This window comes from Galleria mellonella, unplaced genomic scaffold (assembly GCF_026898425.1).
Source record: "Galleria mellonella isolate WM207_F2 unplaced genomic scaffold, CSIRO_AGI_GalMel_v1 utg63, whole genome shotgun sequence".
NCBI classification, from domain to species: domain Eukaryota; kingdom Metazoa; phylum Arthropoda; class Insecta; order Lepidoptera; family Pyralidae; genus Galleria; species Galleria mellonella.
In genome coordinates this window covers 8,306,339-8,328,048 of record NW_026442130.1, presented here as the reverse complement: position 1 = coordinate 8,328,048, position 21,710 = coordinate 8,306,339, and the positions used below count along the sequence as shown (strand labels likewise).

The window sequence follows — 21,710 nt, the reverse complement described above, 5'->3', positions numbered from 1 at the left end:
ACGCAGCAACTCGATATCATCTTTATTATATAACTAGGTAATAATTTACACAGAATTATCTCATAACTCGACCGTACAAATAAAGATTTTAAAGTAGGACAATTCTGAACGCAGTGGAAATAATGTGGGATTATGTTTATTGGGACTTCTTTTTGTATTAAAAAAAATTTAACTCCTTAGGTAACTGCCAAAAGTATGTGATTAAATACATCATTGATTCTAACAAAATTATTTGTGGAAGTAATAAATATTTATAAATTAAAACTTATGTCTATAATAGTGATAAAAAATATTTTTAAATAAAAATCAGTATTTATTTCAAAAGTCGTTAAGTCTCAAGTCAAAACAAAACTTGTATACGTCAGTAATATCAAAATATCAAAATTATGAACCACATTAAATTGTTCTTATTTCCAAATAAATTATTCATTTAGAAATAGGTTGTATTAAAAATAAATTTATTTATAACATTGAATAGATTTGTAATAACATTTTTAAAATAAAACTATAGAAATTCTGTAAACTGTATTGTGTTTTAGGATCACATTAAGTAAGTAAAAACTATTAATTTTTCTAAAACAAATCTAAGACTGCCATTCACTACAATCTAAGTACGAATATAAAGATTGTACATTTTGTAAAAATACTAATAACTTCTATTTTGGCACCGACTCAGGTCGACTCGCGTGTTAATGTCAGCTGTTCAAAGTAATATTTTGTTATTCGACAGCTTTTACAATTCTATTAAAATAATATTTGTATTATTTTCTTTGTTACTTGTTATTTCGTTTTATATTTATTGTCATCATATGATCTATGACGCATTTTTAATACACACACACCGAATTTTTAATGTAACGAACGATTAGGGTTTAACAGGGATAACTGCCCCTATCCACGTACGAAATATAGGTGATTATTCACGCGTCCCTATACCACTCGGTTGTGTAAATTCTTCTCCTTCCTTTTTAAATTAAATTCCCCAATTAAAATATGATTTATACGTCCAATTATAAAAAAAAGTATACACGAAATGTAAAATGTCGCCTCCGTCTCGATTTTTTTATATTTCTTCACGAAGCACTTCATTCTAACTTGTTTTCGTAAAACTGGCTCACTAATTTAATTTATTTTATATTTGTAAATCACCGTGTCTTGGTAATCCCTTATGGACTTCTGCGATACAGGTTCGCCTAGTGCGGGGTCTAATGTACTCGTTGTTGTAAATTTCTTGTATATAATAAATAAATAAAATAGTGTTTGCTTCATTTTGCATAAGTCAATGAATACTTTCTTTTGTCTATTTCATTTTAGATAGATTTTTAATAAGTAGTTATAAAAGTTTGTCTATTTATTCACAGATAATATAATATATTTAACGATTGTATCCTTCAGTTTTGAAGTTACATAAGAAGTAAAATATAATTAAGACTTACGTAATTAGTGGTTTGCTTATTGATATATAAATTGTAAATACCTAGTTTCTGTTATCTATTTGCACTTACATATTTTCATATATTAATATTCAAACTGTGATCTTGACCGCATATCATCTGATATTCTATGTAGGTAGATAGGGGCAGAGAACTAAATATAGTTTGCATTGTATTAATATTTAATATTTATCAAACATTTTATAGGTCATTAAGTTAGAAGATAGATATGTATTTGAGTATAGAGATACTAAGTTAATAACTATACTCAACATATATATGTACATACATATCTGTCACGTTTTAATATACTCAACATTTTATTTCAAATTGGTTGTTCCCAATTCGTTTGTATTTTTTGACACTATGTAATAAAGTCCACCAATGTTGAACCGATTTTGGCAATTCCCTTTGCAATTCATAGAGTTTATACCCGTGTTGATCCGCCTTGACTGAAGCCGTTGTTTTATAAGGTACATTAAAGACACGATATCGAGTTCCTAATTCAAATATATTACGAAAACTCGTCATTCATTATGTGTGTTGTTATAAAATTTTAATCAATCAATTTTGCGGAGCAAAATATGTACTTTTTGATAAATTAGTGTGATAATGTATGTACAATTTACTGATATTATTTGTTAAGTGGAGATAACCTCAACACATTTGTGAAAAAAAAAAAATACATATAGACAGACAAAAATTCAAAAAATTTTTTTTTTACTTTTATTGCCATCATAAATTCTATAACAATTTTTCCTTATATATCTTCTATGTACAGACAGCGAGCAGTTATGATTTTTTTGATGTATCGTGCTCTCGTTATATAGTTCTACTTTTGAGTAAATATCTATCTACTATCTTACTACTCGTATTTGTACTATTTACTTAGAGTAAATACTTCTAAGGAAGAAGTGACCTCTCGTGTCAGATATAATTCCATTAATTTTACGCTTTAAACTGAAACACAATAAGACAATTAGGCACTCCTCATTTTAAGAGTCTGTTTTACAATCGAAAATTAATGTTCTGATTAATCTACTTCAAACTTAACCGTCGAGTCTTATTGTTGAGTAAACTGGTAGATCGCGTTTCACGCAAATAAAGTTAACGAAAGTATTTAACATCCAAGTAGTTTATTCAGAGTTTAGAGTATACTTTGCTGATTAAACTTTTATTTGTGCATTTCGAAACTGAACGTAATAATCTTTCGTTTATAATAAATAATATTAATCACCAAATTATACTGGCGATATCTACCTACTTATAAGTAAACGGTGCGTTATTTATGTATATAGGTTATTTGTATATAGCATATTTACTTATTTATTTAAGAGGTGAATGTTTCTATGTTTGACAGCACTGTCTGACATTTGGTCTATTTATTACCACCTAAAATTAGGTTGTATCGCCGTTACCGCCCACATAATAGACCGAATCCACCCACTTCTAAGTGTAGTCTCATTTAGTATGCATACTTATATTGAATTAAAAGCATGAAAGTCTTGGAAAGACGCACGACACCATTTGGGTTTTTAACACAATGGTATATGCTTAGTAATCATATACGAGTACTTACCAAAATTTTATTGAAGTCCGTCCAAACAGACATGACAATTCATGTTATGTCGCTACAAATAGAGGGATAAATAAACATTATATTTAAAAACTAGCGATCCGACCCAGCTTCGCAGGAGTAGACAGAATTTTCGAAAATCAATACATATAATAAAAAAGTTTCAGCCAGTTTAACTGATCCGTTATTTTATAGCATTTTATATGCGATTCTTCAGGTTGATTAAACTTTTTTATTTATAAATCTGTTAGAATCTATTACATATTGTGTTGCTTATTTTGAGCTTCCATAGCCATTTTTTTAAATAATTGTCTTTATAGGTTTATAGACCCATATCAATTTATAGTAGGTACCATATTCATAGTAAGCTTTTGATACCTTCCACTTTATCACCTAAATATACCAGTCAGGTAGATGCCAGTGTCATTAGCATGAAACAAATTTCTATACCATGTTTTTTTTTTAAATAAATAAAATTTAAATAAATAAATACTTATAGACTTTAAACAAACAAATAATTTACCCGATCATATAACGGTCAGTTGCTGTCTAACAGATTGATTGAACGTTGCGATATTTTACTAGTATTTTTTATAGAGTTTCTTGATATTTTGAACAGGACTTGGTTACTCTTTCATTGACTATAGAATTACATTTGATGTATTAATAAACCAAACTTACATCTACTAAATTAACACGTCCAATTTTCTGGTTTCCTATTCGAAAATTCCTACTGGTCATTATTAAAGCATTGTCTGCACGTTGCGTCGAGATTCCAGTTCTCTGAAATTTTCTGAAATGTTCATCAGATTTTCCCTTTGTTCTCATTTCGAAATCCATTTACCCTTAACTGCTAATTTCCAATCCAATGGTAGACTAATTAAATGGATCCGATTCAGTGAACCAATTCCGAGTCCGAGGAGGAAAGAGTATTTCTTTTAAAAATTAAATTGCTCACAGTACCCCAGCTTCATTGTTCCCATTGATAAGAATATGTGATTGGATGTTCTGAAACGTTAACATTTTCTTTTTTCGCCTCCGTTTACATTTTTTATTCATGGTCTCTTTATATACCGTCTTTTATATAGATTTTAATAACATATTCATTATTTATTTAATATTTAAATATCACAGAGAAATTTTCTGCATATTATCTACCTACATATTTATGCTAGCTGTACCTGGCACATTATTTACTACAATTCGTTGATGTTTCGTCAGAAACTAACTTCCTAGGAAATTGGCTTATACGTCATCTGTATATTTAAATTGATTTCTATTCTTAGCTCAGTTGATTCTTCGGTCAGCATATTTTTATAATCCTAATTATTGTTTTCCTATTAGATAGTTCGCCATGTAGGTCCTGGAATAAAACGGGTCACCTCTACCCTTTCCGTGGGTGTTGTAAGAAGCGACTAAAGGAGGGCGAGGGATAGGCAGCAGCGTCCCTATTAAAACATCTCTAAAGCCTGAGTGCGGTTGCCAATCTACCTGCAAGCATGGCAATTGCTGACAAGATCCTTCAAGGGGGAGATTTATGTTCAGTAGTGGAAAATTAAAAGCTGTTATGATGATGATCAGATGATATTCATATACTGTCTAATAATATTTTCAATAAATCGAATGTCCCATGGTGCGTATCAAATAGTAATAACGGTACACCCAACTATATCAGTGTACTAAACTCTACAAAAAACCATATTGGCGGCTTCAATATAGCCTATGGCTCGGCTCAATTGCACATAAACCGCAAATCGTCGTCACATTAACAGAAACTACAATTTAGTGGCGAAGCAGTTGATTTGGAACTCATTTTTTTTACTACGCGAAAACAATATTGAATTTCTAAAAACATGCACTTCACAAAGGTGTCATTGGTTCAATGTATATGTTAATTTAATTTACGCTATCAGATATGGCCAGTACAGTTAGTGTTGTAATCTTGCAATGGAATTGTTTATTTATATATGAAATATTAAAAACGCAGTACTTCATTAATTTAAGATATAGCTTTGTAAAAATACAAGTTACCTCAATACTTGCAGAATAATTATGCGACGCGGGAGCGAACTGAAAAAGAAAAACAAACAGTATTATTAAAACATTGTGCGTCTTATACACAAATAAAATACAAATCGAGAGCCTCTTCGAGTCATTTAAAAATTGTTTCTCGCTAATAATATCGAACTAAAGCGCCTCCAGTTGCTGATTGGAGGCTAATTCTCTTTTCTTTAGAGATAATCTCGAAATAGAGATAGTGATTCGAATCCTTTCTCTACTATAAAATCTCGATATTCAAAGTCATTTTCTCGAATTACGTATTCTCAACACAAATCGAGATATAATTCAAAACAATCTCGAGTGTAAGAGTAAAATGTTGCCATTTTTTAGATATAATGATCCCATTACGCGTTGCAACGTGAAATTCGTTTTACGAACTTTCGTTTAAATTCTCGGCTATTTTATAAACTATAAAATGACTTAGAGTTTAATACGTAGTAAAAAAATCTTGACTTTATAAGTATTGTACATATTTTCTATAGGTATATATTCAATTTTTATCAATGATTAATAAGTTATTAATTTCGTCACACAGCAAAATAAATATTTAGTTTTAATATTTCCTACAACAGAATTAGCTATTATACAGCTATTTGTAATGGAGGCACTTTGACAATCAACAATGACACTTCAGTTTAGTACTTGCAAATTTGTGTGCTTCCATGCATATCCTGATTTATCATTGTTAAAATAACAACGACATCAATGACAACAGCATTATAAACTCTAGATTCTGATTGAGTATCTCATTATCGTTACAGCAATAGCCAATTACAGCCTAACATCCGGTTTGCTGTTAAATCATGTACAATTTATTACAAACTAACTACATGCTCCGGCTTCTCACGGGTTTACTAAAGAAAATAATACCAAGTCTTCCCTTCATTTTCTTTAGTACAAATAAAAAAAAAATGAATTAGCCACAAAGTTGCAGTATTTCTGAAGTAACGCGCATTTAGTACAAATAATTAATAAAATTAAGTACCTAATATATATAAAGTTTATATATTTGGCAACCAATTTTTATTTATATAGATTTGATATAATTCCATTTATCATTTTGAATCGTATTCACAAAACAAACTTTCTGTCACGCTTATCATGTAATTAATATTGTTAGCATTTCTCATAAGAATTACTCTGTCCAAGATACCTTCTTTTCTTTCTTCGACTTCTACTTCTCATCTACAACCTTTGGGTCAATATTTCATAATGTTAAACATCTATTTCAGATATTATAATGAAAACACATTCGCTTGGACTCTAGGTACATTGATTTTCTTACCTAGACACAACACTTCGTGACCTTAGACACAACAAGAGACCATATCAAGGCTCTCTCATGCGTCTTGCTTTATATTTGGATTACCTTTCAAACCAATAAAAAAAATTAAAATATTTAAGATCCTTAATTATAATTTGAATGTTTAAGTTGACACGTTATCTATTTTTTTTTTGTAATTGTATAAATACATACTCGTATATTCAGTGATTACTTTTATATCATATATTATAGTATTCCTATTGGAACATAATTTAATCGAAAGACAGGAGATAAATGAAGCAATCATTCAGATAAACTAAAATCAGCCTGTTGGATAATGTAAATTTCATTAGCATATAAATAAACACACTAGAAAGAATCCGGTTTCGGCCGCATGGTACCAATATTCCTATGGTTAATTAAAAAAATCTTTTCTTTATGTATATTTATACTCTACTAGATATATCTCACGGCTTTACCCGTGGTCGTAATGTGATAAACTATAAACTTCCTCAAGAAATATGCTATAAAATGAAAAAAGCTTTATTGAAATTAGCAATACCAGAGATTGGCACATTCAAACAAACTCTTCTACTTTATAAAGCTAGTATAGATATGTGTGCTTGTTTGTAATCTCTGTGGTATTTAAAAAATATAGACACCGTATCAGCGTAACAATAGTACGTAATAACTTTAAAAGCTTGCAATTACTTAAAAAAATCGTTTATAATAGTTTGAAAATATTCGCAAAACAAATAACAAACATAGCAAAACACTGAACTTACGATAATCTTTTTATGACATTAGAAAACAGAACACACGTGGTATGTTTCTGAATACTACCATAGTTTCGAAATAGATAGATAAGATAAATGTGATAACACAAATCTCGTCCACCCGGTACCTTATTATGTTGATAATATAAACCTCAATCTCATTCATAGATTCGAAGATCGAGTAGGTAAAATGCACCCGGAAACATTCATCACTTGGGTAATGTGAACGAATCGATTTTAGATTGCAATAATTAACTTACTATGCATATAGGGTAATTAAATAAGTGTCAGCAAACAGTTAGTGTGGTGATCGTGCTTCAATTCGAGTATGGGAAGAAGAAACATCAGTATGATGCGTCTGGGCAGATGCGTCGCCTTCTTAGCTGCAGCGGCATTCTTACTGCCTTTCACAATACTGCTGATGGTGGCTGATCAGCAGTATCACCTAACCTACAATTCCAAGCGGGTCTTCTATCAAGAGGTAAGTGGATTTCAATCGTCTATAATATTGTACTGTTATCGGAGAATACTGGAGATATTATGGTATAATAATTAGCACATTTGTTACTAACATCATTAAAGCATGTATCCACGTACGAAATACGAATGTAAATTTAAAAGGCTCTTCGCATATTCTCGCAAAAAACAGTAATTATGCTTTCGTTAATTTCAAACATACTTATCTACAATCCACTTAATCTAAAATTACCTCTTAACTTTATACTGGGAAAATATTTACAAAGAATATTTTCATTCATTTCATAGCTATATTCTACTTAAAAATATGTTACTTATAAGTTTACATATTAATACGTAGAGTAGTAAAGAATATGCGAAGTGTTTTAATTCGTTTATATAAGAAAATAATACTTATCTTGCTATATAAACTAGTTTATGTATATAGTAAATGAAAGAACTTCAATTGAAAGAACATGTAAGATTTTTGACATTACTTAGCAAGTTGACTATTTTCAATATTTATTCAGTAATTGTCATATTTGAATCCAAATAAAATTGTATATGATCGTAATGTTGGAACTCTTATTTTAAATTTGCTAATTTTAATTGCGTCTTGAAATTTTTTATTTATCCCAAGAGAACAATATTAAATCTTGAAAATTGAAAGGAAAAATACCGATCCCGTACTATTAACATTGGCATCAAGTCATGTCAAGTGTTAATTATACATAAAATCTCAGTGGTACCTACTATCGACCACTAATATAGGAAGCAGTCGGGATTTCAAGTTAAATTTCTTCTTTTACAGAGCGACTTCTATAAAATAAACGGGACGTATTATGCGCCCACATTCGTGATAACCACACCTACATTATCACGGACTCAGGTAATGGACTTGAGATTGCCAGCTCCAAATACTCGTCCAACTTACACCAATCTGGTCTCAAACGTCTTGATTGAGACGAAAAGAAAGCTTTGATGAAATTTGAAAATGCAATTTAAATTTTAGTATGCAATTATCGAATTCGTCGCGTGATTTGAATAGATTGAAACAAGAAATAGATAAAAACAGATTGAATCTTTTCTTTAAACTTATCGTTTTATGTTCTTAAATAATTAAAACTCTCAGTATCTTACAGATCGTAAGTAATCGTAAGTTCATAAATAGTAATCAATTAAATATACAATACATAGATTTTTTTCCAACTTAGTTACTTACTCATGGCAAACAAGCTGACAGTCTACCTAATGGAATATGGTAAACGTCACCTATAGACATGAACATAACAGTGTATCAATGTCACTCATGATACCTCTCATGCGTTGCCATTCTTGAGGACTAAGGTGTTATGCCTCTGTATTCTATAATTTTATTGCCATACCCCACCCTTCAAACCGAAACATAGTCATGCAAACAACGACTTCACAGTGGTAACACGAATGGGACAGAGGTACCAAAGAAGACGATTTTTGTACAAAGTCTCCTTCTGGTAAATATTGTCCATATTTATATATAATTAAATTAAAAGGTTTATTGGCAGACAACATGATTTGTGTATATAAACACAAATTAATAAAAATATATAAATTTCTCTATTACAACCGCTATCACTAAAGAGTCATTCATCTTTATTACTCCAATAGACTTATATTAGTTTTTTATTTTCTATTTCATAGGTATTTAATGTGAAGTTGGGTATAAATCGAATCGAAGCTTAAACAATTGGTTGAAGTTGGAATGAGATATTCTGGAGCGTTTGTCACCGGACACCTAACAAATGCTAACACTTGCACCCCTAGTCTGTTTTTTATTACTTGACATATAACTTATACAGAATCTTTACATGTCTTTTTATTTAAAATGAATTTGAATAAAATTAATATCTCTACAACTTGTATGAAATAGTCGTTCAACATCAGATAACATTATGATCGAACGCGCTCAGTTTTATTACAAAAAAATAAGATTTGATAATAATTCATACTTACAATAATTTAATAATACTTAATATGTGAACATAAAAAATTTATTGTTCCGTAACGTAATTGTTTTTTGTTATTATTTATTAAGAGTAACAACAAAAACTAATAAATTAACGCAAATTATTATTACTAATGTGTATAAAAAGACATGCCAAGAACATTTAATGAGTATGCCAAGTAAAAAAAAAACGGATTATACGCTTAAATGGAATTAACCACTAAAAGGTCTGGGTAACGACTGTGCACGAAATGTAATTAATTAATGTTTATAGTTCATTATTAATCTTAAACACTCAATATATAGAGTTGATTAATGTATGAAAATGTAAAGCAATTTGTTATTGAAATATATGTTTAATATTATATTATATTACGACGTATTGATAAATGACAATAATTGCAAAATACCTATCTATTTATTTGTATGATTGTTTTATAAGTTGTTTGATCTTATTTCATTACAAATTATTATTCTCAAGACACATTTTAGTTTTGTTTTAATGTCTAAATAGTAAAAATATATGACAAAAACTAACAGACTTCAACTGTTTTAATTAAAAAGAAAAGTATTATTCATTCAATTTTGTTGAGTTCATATTATGTAGCTGTTAACTCTCCACTGCTGAACATTGGTCCCATAGGCATGGAGGGGTCATCAGTAGTAGCCACTCTTGACAGGCAGGTTTGCAAACCGCAGTTAGGTTTTGATGATGTATTAAAAGAGACGCTGTAGCCCATGCCTCGATCATTAAGTTCACACGGCAATGCAGATGGCTCGAGACCGTTCCTTATGACAGTCTATAGGGGAGGCCTATGTTCAGCAGTGGACAATACGGCTGATATAATATGACGACATTAATGATGAGGTAGGCAATAAGTTTAATACTAATCTTTTAGAAGAAACAATATAGAGATAATAAATATAAAATAATTTAATAAATGATAAGTTTTTTTTTAATTTTTAATATTATCTAACTTAGTACTACAATTCATATATTGTAAAATATTGATTAACATTATACACACGAAAATTACAGTTAAAAAGGCTTCTTTTTAAGTCAGTTAATTATAATTAGTATCTTTTTTATCAGTCTATAGAAAAATATTCAGTACGTGTAAGAAAAATCCATGTATGATGAATTATTTACCATGATCCGTTAGTTTTTTAAAGGATGATAGAACGGTGACCCCGCCTGCGCTAACGGTATACGCCGTCGGGGCTCCAGTGAGGGATGATAGGTGAGAATGAAAAGGCACGTTAGTTATAAATATACCTGGAATTCATTATGACGGTTTGCAAAGGAAGAAATGAAAGTCGACCTGACATAGGATATATTGCTAGCAATGGGACTGGCAGTTCGCATTACTAACAATCCCTTCCTCCCTGATCCGTAAGTTAGGTAAGTACCTACCTTTCACTTAGTAGAAATAACAATACTTGCTATATTAGCTAAAAGTATAATTTCTAAAGTTAACAAAATTAAACTTGATAGCATAATAAAAGGTACAATTATGTTTCATACTAATTGCTGTGCAATTGTTTTGTTTGTACAACGCATGGTGCCATAATGATGCTCTGTTATTTAGAGGTAATGTCTTTTTTGTTTGTTAATAATTTGTTTTTTTGAGTCATATGGACGACTGATAGAATTCGAAAAGAGGCTTCGAAAAGAGGCCCAGAACTAATGGCTGATATAGCCCAAAGAATGTATACTGTAGTGACTATAAGTTAGCCAGAACGTAAGTCGGCAACCCGAGGATAAAATGTTCTCCAGTGTTAACCTTGTACAGGTAAATGCGAGCACGCTTGGGAGGTATCATGAGTGAAACAGTATACTCTGTTATGTCCATGGTACTGCTCATGTCTATAGGCGACGGTTACCACTTCCCATCAGGTGGGCCGTCAGCTTGTTTGCCATTCTAAATAGTAAAAAAAAAAATGCAGTGTAGGACAATCTCCCCACTAGATGAAGCGACTATCTCAAAAGAATAATTATAGAAATCAGTGGATGTAAGTTATAAAAAAAATGATTGCTTGTCGAAAAAATGTACAATTCATTCTGAAAAGGCTTTACTACATTAGATTTCAAAACTTTTAATCCAAAATAATAGAAAGTACTAGAAAGTAAGACCAGATTTGATATTATATATTTATTTAATTCTCTTTATACTCGAAGTATAATGTTATAATTAAGTGTTTAAAAATCATCAATGACATTATTTATACCTAAACACTGGTAGTCAGTAATATATATATATATATATATATATATATATATATATATATATATATATATATATATATATATATATAATAGTAATTAATAATTATGTTATTATTATTTACTGATTTACTGCAATAGGCGCTAAATAAGTACTTAATTAATAATTTATCCCGATGCTGGATTTGCATTTTACAGTAGATTTTAGAAGGCTCTCCCTTATCCACTCTTATCCATGTCGGGGGGATGGGATTCTTAGTAATGAGGTCTAACAGCTCTATTGTTAGCAATACATATGATCAGGTTCTACGTGTAGTTAAATTCGTCACATCTAGCCAACTGACCTGTTTCATTTTCCCTTACCATGTGCACAATCTGGTGCCCTATCGGCATATGTCGATAGCGTGGGTGACGTTACTATTAAATTTCCATCATTAAAAAACAATACTCATACCAACATAAATAGATAAAAGAAAATAGATACCTACCTAAAAGTGTCTGCCTCTTCTCTTTGTTTAATTTATAAATTTTATACTTATTTTATACTTTATAAAAATAAATACTTTATTCCAGTCTGGACAATTGAGAAAATAATCACTACGTTCTTTTGTTGTTTTGCTGTTGGTGTTTTATCACTTATAAAAACGAATCGCTGCATTGTTTGAATCGGCACAGCACTTATACTAACGAAACTGGAATATTAATATATGCAACTGTCTAGAGGCATCAACAAGATAAAGTGAATTAATATTCATGAATTAGTATTCAGTGTTGTATAACAATTTATAATATGCGTCTATTCAAAATATTGATATCTATAAATATCATAAAGGGCCTAACTACTAGATAGTATAAAATTTTTAATGAACTGGTTGCATAGAATTCGTGTTTTTATTTGTTATCAGGGACGTGGATCACGTATAAAATAAACAAATAAAGTGTAGTGGCAGTAGCCGTGGACACTTCATTTATTTCTTTATTTCGAATATATATAATAATCGTGCTAGCACAAGAGTTAGAAATGTTAATAAAAAAACAATGTTTTTTAATTCAAATTTCTCTAGCCTCTTTTAGCTGCACTTTATATAAAGATAGCACAGACAATGAACGCTTTTATAATTTACTACAGCACATCATGGCACGGCACGTCATTGTTTTATCATTACGATATAATAGAAAAACAAAATGTATTATGCAGTTTTATGAAGGCGATTTTAATGTTCCATACACGGCCCTGAATGAAGAAGACTTCCGGATAAAGTCAAAACAATTGTCGGAAATGACAAACATAGCGTTCAGTAAATTCCTGATAATCCATTATATTACGCCTATAGAGTTCTTTATTATTATTTTACATTTTTCAAATTTATTTGAAAATGAAATTTTAAAGATTAACAAAAAAAGTATTCATACTTTTTAGTGGTGCATAATACTCATAATGTATACCTGTCTAGGTTTGTTGAAATAAGTGTATTAGCTAGGTCAAAATAAATAACAGGTTATGTTATTTCACATACCTATTTAATGATTAATTCCGATGAAAATTATCAATATTTAATTATCATAAGTTTACAGTGAAATAGTCCTAGTTAATTAGTTCCCAATTACTTAATAGAATATCTGTTTAATTTATATGGTATTTAGCTGATTACTTTCAAATGATTGAAACTTCAGTTGACTTTCCCAACGGGATATACCCGTACATAGATTACAATAGATGAATGTCAAAGTGGAACCGTAAGTCTGTCTGTACAAGTATCGGTATTCATACCGTAACCTCAGGTCACAGTGTAACGGTTCAACTGATACCTGCCATTAACAAATTAATGCTGTATTTTAAGTGACTTTAAAAAGGAGGTTCTAAATTCAATTGCATTTTATCTTTGTGTGTGTGTGTGTATGATAAATACAAAACATTCAATATCTTGGCTAATTCTGAACTGATTTTAAAAATTATTTTTACATACGATAGGATTTTTTCTGTCTTGGTTCTGTTATAATGTTATAATTTACGTCGCTGCTTTTTTTTTTAATATTTATAAATTATTTAATTTAAAATATGAAGAATATAATATATATACGACTGAGGGAACTTAATGGTCGAAGGATGAACAGCAGCGTTCCTCTTAAAACATCACTAAAAGCCTAACTGCAATTGTCAACCCACCTGCCAAATTAGGCAACTACTGCCAAAACCTACCCTTATGAGGGAAGCTCATGTTCAGCAGTGGACAGTTGACGGCTGATTTGATGACGATGAAGTTCTAAATATAGATATTATTCTCGAAATTATGGAGCAATAATTTGAAACGATTTTTATGTTATTAATTACATATAAGTATTAGACAGTTATATTATATAGGTAGTAAGTAATGTATCCTAATGATGAATGACCATCACACCCTAACAAGAACTTAGGATAGCACAGTGGAACGAAACAAAATAGAAAAGAAAAAAATTAAGCATAATAAAAAAATATGCCTTTTAGGTCGTTGTTCTAGTTTGACTTGGCAACTTACCTAACACATAAAATCTTAATATCGATCGAGTGATTCACCGACATAGTTCTTTTGTATTCGCCTCCTTTGTAAGGATTCTATACAAGTATGTGGGCATTTTACACAAATCTTAATAGGAATTATTAGAAATATTATTAACTCGCCATATTTCATAATCAAATTATTAACTACACTTTCTTTTTTTTTTATACAATTTAGAATGGCAAACAAGCTGACGGCCCACCTGATGGAAAGTGGTAACCGTCGCCTATAGACATGAGTAGTACCATGGACATAACAGAGTATATTGTTTCGCCCATGATACCCCCATGCGTTGCCATTCCTGAAGATTCAGGTGTTATTCCTCTGTACCCTGTAAATTCACACCATATCCCACCCTTCAAACCGAAACACAGCCGTGCAAACACAACTGCTTCACGGTAGAAACACGAATGGAACAGAGGTACCCAGGCAATCGACTTTTGTACAAAGTCTCCCTCTGGTGAATGGTGGATTATTATTGTATTTAATTATTGGTGGATTATAAAAAATAATATTATATTCGTGATTCCTCAAGATCTGTTATACTTTTAAAATATGTGATTTGGTTGACGAAAATTTATCAACTACTAGCCTTTACCCATGACTTCGTCCACCTATATGTTTCTCTATTTCATGTAGTATGTATATGCTAAATTTTATAGTGATTGGTTAAGACGCTAAGAGGTAACACGCTAATATTAGTAAGGATGATAATTACGATGTTGTGTAGATAGACGTACCTATACAGACAAACAAATAGAGAACAATAATAAACAAACAAAATTAGTAATCAGCATTTAGATTTTTGACATTATTTGCTTCTCCCATAAGAATAAATAATCTTATGATTCTAACTATAATCTACTTAAACACAGTAATATGGATAAAGTTTTATAACCTATTTATTGATTTAGATGAGCCTAATAATCGTTTTTTTTTTATATATATATATATAACAACCAAATGCAACGTGAATATCCTAAAAACATTTACAATTACAAAAAAAAATCACGCAAATGGAGAAAGAAATCTCTGAAAAATCGATATATTCGTATCTAGATAAAATTAAAAAAGGAAGGACACAGTGAATATAAATACATATCATAGATTAAACAATAACACTTCGTATTATCTGTACCTTTCTTTTTTGAAGTCCATTAAAAACTAATTCATCCTTAATTAAATTGGCACTTGATTTATAACAATAATAATGTCGTGGGAATATAAACTATGCACGTAGGTGTGTAAATATACTTATATAAATCGTTAATCGTATTTATCCATTAGCTTATTTTTTTATTTTTTTATTCTTTATTGAACATATTACAAGAAATGTGTGATACCAAAGACGAACTTACTGCTATTTATTTAGTATAGTGTTTTATGTTTTTTATGCAACTAAGATCGTACATGATAACTCCCATGCGTTGCCATTCCTGAGGACTTAGGTGTTATTGCTCTGTACCCTGTAAATTCACTACCATATCCTACCCTTTAAATCGAAACACAGCCATGCAAAAACAACTGTTTCACCGTAGAAACACGAATGAGATAGAGGTGCCCAAGCAAACGACTTTTGTATATTACTTTATTATTTGTGGCATAGCTTATCGAAACTTCTCACTTGACCGAATTCCAAAGTCGAATATCCCACTATACCCTTCTTTTTGGAGCCTATTAATTAATAATTTCAATTCGTACTAGGTTTATAATAGAAATAATGTCGTGGGAATGCAAACTTTGTACATAGATATGTAAATACCTATATAATTCGTTAAACCGTTCACTTAGGTCAGCCGGTCGTCACGCATCGTGTTAACCGCCGGTCGTGCAGCACGTGCATGACAAACTCAAAGTCGCCGGTTCGCACTAAATGCCTGTCTACCTTTATTTTTAAAAACGGTACCGTATTATAAAATGAGAAAAACTATGGTGTGTTCTAATAAAGCTTACGTCTTATGAAAAAGTAAACAAGTTTCTTTGAAGTTATCACAGAAAAACTCTCAGAAATTAACAAACATTAAATTGATTTTTCATTTGTAACTACTATTAAACATCATGAGATTGTCCTATGGTCAGGTCAAATATTTATATATATTTTCATTAAATTCTGTTGTAATAATAGGCCACATTTTTTTATTCTATGTGATATGTATCTAAAGATATTGCGTAAAGTAATACAATTGAATTGAGAACCTCCACTTTGTTAAAATTATGTTAAGTAACAACTTATCACTCAAACATTCATGGCAATGAAACAGCTGACCAATTAGCAAAGGAAAGGGCAAAAAATGCCCAAACAGGACCAGAACCTTATTGTGGCATGTTTCGAAGCCTCAGAGTAAAAATAATACGAGTATATATGTATTAACAAGGGCTCTCACTGTATACTGCAAGCTAAACAAGCACATGGTCCAAATAGGCTTATGCCAAAAAGTGTTTGCAGATTTTATCACAATGAGGAAAATACGCAATAGCACTTAATTTGTCGCAGTAGCCTACTCATATATAAACGTAATATCTCCTTTGGAAAATACAGTTTATAACCTGAGAAGATAAAAAACATCGCTACAAAGAACATCTTAAACTTCCTATTACTGATAGGAATTAGCAGCGAACTTTAAAAAAAAGGTGAGCACCTAAAATAATAGTAAGGTATAAAGGTTAAGTACTTAAAAATTAAGTAACAATTTATGACTTCTTAGTAATAACGTAACTTAGTAATATTAATTCAAAGAAAATAATAATAATAATATTTCTTTATTTATAGATTACAAAGATCCATTCTTGTTAGTAACTTGACTTAAACTATGTTAGTAGAAAAAAAAAATACAAAATTCTTTTTATAGCCCCTATAATAATTTTAACCCACAATGAGAGGATCGGGCTATCGTATTTATTACATAATGCCCTCAGAATGCTGTTACTGCTGCCACGCAATCGGTATAAAAGAGATGCGATCCGTTTGCGTCTGATGGCATAGAAGTCATCTATCCATGCCGCTGCAAACATTGTGGATGCACTACAAAAAATAATGTGATATAAATTCATTTTGTAATAATCAATGTTTGAATACAATCAATTTAGCAGCCCACTAATGTGGTAGAGAGGTACATAAAATATTGATAATAAAATTTGATAACAGCAATTGCAACAACAGATTACAGCTGCTTTCCCGTCCCGTCCAATATAGGTACCTATATTGGAGATAAATATATCCGGACATAATATACGTATTTACAGATTTTATTTATATATTTGTTTACGTTCCTAAACGTGTTAAAACGAATGTCACATTCACAATAACGGCAAAAAACGACGAACGCCTCCAACAATCCTATTAGTGATTATATTATTAAAAGTTTATTTTATTTATTTACATAATTAAAGATATATTAGGTTGGATAATCTTTACAAAATGGTATTCTTATGAAACGTCGTCAAGATATATTTTTTATACATTTTTTTATGCAACTTAGAATGGCAAACAAGCTGACGGCCTACCTGATGGAAAGTGGTAACTGTCGCCTATAGACATGAGTAGTACCATGGACATAACGGAGTATAGTGTTTCACCCATGACACCCCTCATGCGTTGCCATTCCTGAGGACTCAGATGTTATTTTTCTGTACCCTGTAAATTCACTGCCACATCCCACCCTTCAAACCAAAATACAGCCATGTAAACGCAACTGCTTCATGATAGAAATACGAATGGGGCAGAGGTGCCCAAGCAATCTTTCCAAAAAAACTTTTGTACAAAGTCTCCCTCTGGTAAAATGGTCTTTTTTTTTCATTTAAGAGTTTCCTCTTGTAAAATGGTAACATCAATAAATTGTTTGATTTATCTGAGCGCTTTGTTGCAATGACGCATACATATACTAGATTCGTGTCATTATGATGCACCTTCTCGTTGGTTAGTTAATAATTATAGCTCAAGCGCTCTCTTACACTAAGTCACGACTCTAAACTGCATACTGCTCTTTATAGTTTTCAACCGACTTCAAAAACAGGAGTTTATCACATCATATCTTTGTTAGTTCTAAACCGATTTGATTTTCTTTTATCTAATAGATATACTTTCAGATTGGTCTTATAGAAATTTTATCAAAATTGGTTCTGTTGTTTATTTTGTAAATCAAAATAACAGGTTTTGTTACAGTTAAAGTCAGTTTTATGTGGAACATTTTTTTTTTATATTTCTAAATATTGTAATGGTATCTCAGAATATAAAATTGAATAATCGGTCCATGTTCCATATTATTTTTAGTTGAATTGCGGTTTTGTTTTATTGCGGTTTATTAGTTATTTTTCTTCTTTCTCTTTCTACATATTAAAACAAACTATTACATCTTTACGAATTGTGTGAAGTAGTAAAATACTTAAATATCATTTTTGGAAACTTAAGGCATAAGAATAAGGATAATTTACTTTTACTTACGAGTAGACCTTTACAGAATTAAAAGTTATAAACATGTTTGATTAAATTGAAAAAGCTTTTAAGTAAAATAAATGTAACGGAAATTGTTTGATTACTCCATTTATAATTTCCTGCGATATACTTTTACTACATTTAGATAATAAACAAAGTTTACGCATACTGACAGCAAACTAAGATAATAACTACATACCTATAGTGAGTTTACGCTGTAGCTCGAGATAAACTCCAGAATGTTTCATATTTTCGAGAGTACCCAAAAGAAGAGTCGATACAAACAAGCAGTAAAATTAGGGTTGCTACAATGCGTAACGTCAAGACAAAAATTCTAAAGCTACATTTTTTAACTTAAATAAAACCTGAAACGAGGAACGAGAACAAAAAAAAAAACATTCTGAAATCAAATATTGTTATCATAAGCAATTAGGTTCATAATTTATTATTGTACCAAAAAACAATATTCCATACTTTTCAATAATATAGGTAATATATATTCGATGTTTCCTGGTCATCTAGCTAGGAGAGAGGTTGAACTGATAAAACTGCATTCATCATTTATTACATTGCGTATCTACAGATAAGGTAGAAAATCTAATCTTTGACAAAGAGTAACCAAGAGTGCCATTGTATTTATTTCTACGAGATTACCCATGGGCTCTGTACAATAAATAGTGATGCTCATAGTGTTGTTCGTATTTTTAGGTTACCATTTTAAATTACTTTGATTTAAATTACCATTTACCATCTAAAGATTTATTGAAATATGTATTTAAATATAAGGAAATAAAAAATTCAAATATAAGGAATACATTAAATAATTAAGAAGAAGCGGTATGAAAAACTTAGTTTTCCATTGATTTTCTGCTTTCTGTACTAATAAATGAACCTATTAATAAAATACTCTTTGAAATACGGACGTCCGACTTTGAAATGGGATAAGTCCTTGATGACGGGTGACAACCCTAGCTTAGAGGGCCGAATGGCGCATTGTGACAGTAAATCGGCTGCATCGGAGTCTCATCGGAGTCCATATATAAATAAACAAGTCGCCAATCGTATAGCGTAGTAGATGTAAATTGTATTGATGTTTTTTTTATAATTCTGTATAGAAGCACAAAAAATTTGAGCGATATTTGCGTAGACTCTTTGTAAATGTGCGCAGCTAATTCTTTGTTTAAAAGAATAAGGACAAAAAACATGACTTCTTGTGTTTTATTTAAACGTAACCGATCGTAAGTATGTACCTATTATTTTTATTCTATTTTCATTGTAAATTAAATGTTCTTACATTTAATTTACTAATTAATAATTTACAATTAAATAAAACATTCATTACATAAAGATCACTTTTAACGAGAGATATGCTCTTGAAAAAGGACTGTATATTTTTACGAAATAATAAGACGGTCGCTGCTAGTGGTAGAGAACAAATATAATAATCAAATCGTGACATTGTCAGATATCAAAAAACAAAATAAAAATATAAAATTTAAAAATATTCTCTAAAAAGGTGCGTTCTGCACATGCTCCCCTCTTAAACAGATGGGAACAACCCTTTTAACAGGTCTACGAATTACGCCTGCCTGGGTATCGATGTCTACTACCCGTGTCACGCCGTCCCTACCTGGGTACAAAGTCGTAACTAGGCCTTTAGGCCAAGTACCTCTTGGTAACGTTCCGTCCACGACTACGACGACGTCTCCAACTGAAATTTGCGGCACTTGTCCTACAAATCTTCGTGGTGATAGTGTGGGCAAATACTCTGTAATCCAACGCTTCCAAAAGTGATCAGCCATTCGCAGTGCTCTTCTCCAACCAGATCTACTGCACATGTCACTGTCGGTTAAGTTGGCTAGAATAGGACGACCTGAGGAGTAGCCTAATATAAAATGAGATGGTGTCAGGGCTTCAGGATATTGTGGATCACATGCGACGTGCGTTAGGGGCCGTGAGTTTACCAATGCTTCTGCCTCGCAAAGTAGGGTGGTGAATACTTCATCGGTGGGCGATCTTGTATTGTTGCCTAAAGTTACTTTTAATGCTGTCTTTACAGACTTCACAAGCCTTTCCCATGATCCTCCCATGAAAGGAGCTGATGGAGGGATGAATTTCCATTTGATCATTTCACCCGCAGCAAACTCGGACATCGCTTCTGAATACAAGGCTCGAAGCTCTCTATTCGCGCCCACAAAACTGGTTCCATTATCAGAATGGATTTCTGAAGGTGTGCCACGGCGAGCTATAAATCGTCTTAAAGCCATTATTGCTGCATCTGATGAAAGCGAGTGGACGATCTCAAGATGGATTGCGCGAATGGTCAAGCACGTAAATAAGGCCACATAACGTTTCTCTCTCCTTCGACCAACTGCTACTGTTACAGGACCGAAATAATCTAGTCCCACAAACGAGAAAGGTCTACAATGGTGGGCAAGTCTGGCCTTTGGAAGGTTGCCCATAGGTGGTTGGAAAGTAGTAGATCTACGAACCTTACAAAACTGACAGTTATATGCGACTGACCTCACGGAATTCCGCAATTCGTTCACGACCATTTCTGTGTTAGCATGAGCCGCCTTGCGATGGTAGTGTAATACAAGTAACCGAACAGCAGGATTCTTTCCATCGAGTAATATTGGATGCTTCATATCTTCTTGTATTCCAGAGACAGCTACAATGCGTGTTGATAGACGTAAAACGGAATTTTTATCAATAATAGCTGGCAGTTTCGATAACCTACTACGGTGTGACACGGGTAAACCGTTTTGAATACATTTGATCTCTTGTGAGAAAGAATCTAATTGACTTTTACGTAGCACATGAATTTCTGCCAAATGTAAGTCTTCCGCGGTAAGTGTGCTACGTATTGTATTGCGTTGTCGATCAACGTTTGAGTTGGATGGCGGACGAAAAGAAAAAATGCGGCCTTCTACTTTATGAATGAGTTCTATATTCAGGCCTTTT

The 21,710-nt window shown here is 31.3% G+C and overlaps 1 protein-coding gene across 5 annotated transcripts in view; it reads left to right on the top strand.

Moving 5' to 3' along the window:
- Positions 1–21,710, top strand: part of LOC113521929 (carbohydrate sulfotransferase 11) — a 67,873-nt gene that overhangs the window by 9,152 nt on the left and 37,011 nt on the right. For 2 of the 5 annotated variants that reach the window (XM_026907605.3, XM_026907600.3), the window contains exons 2-3: positions 7,382–7,591; positions 8,378–8,455. In XM_026907605.3, coding sequence (XP_026763406.2) covers positions 7,439–7,591; positions 8,378–8,455 — 231 coding nt within the window. In that variant the 5' untranslated portion in view covers positions 7,382–7,438. Of the gene's footprint in view, positions 1–7,278; positions 7,296–7,319; positions 7,592–8,377; positions 8,456–21,710 lie in introns of those variants that run through there. The other 3 variants (XM_052899872.1, XM_026907603.3, XM_031909788.2) reach the window with 3 other exon arrangements.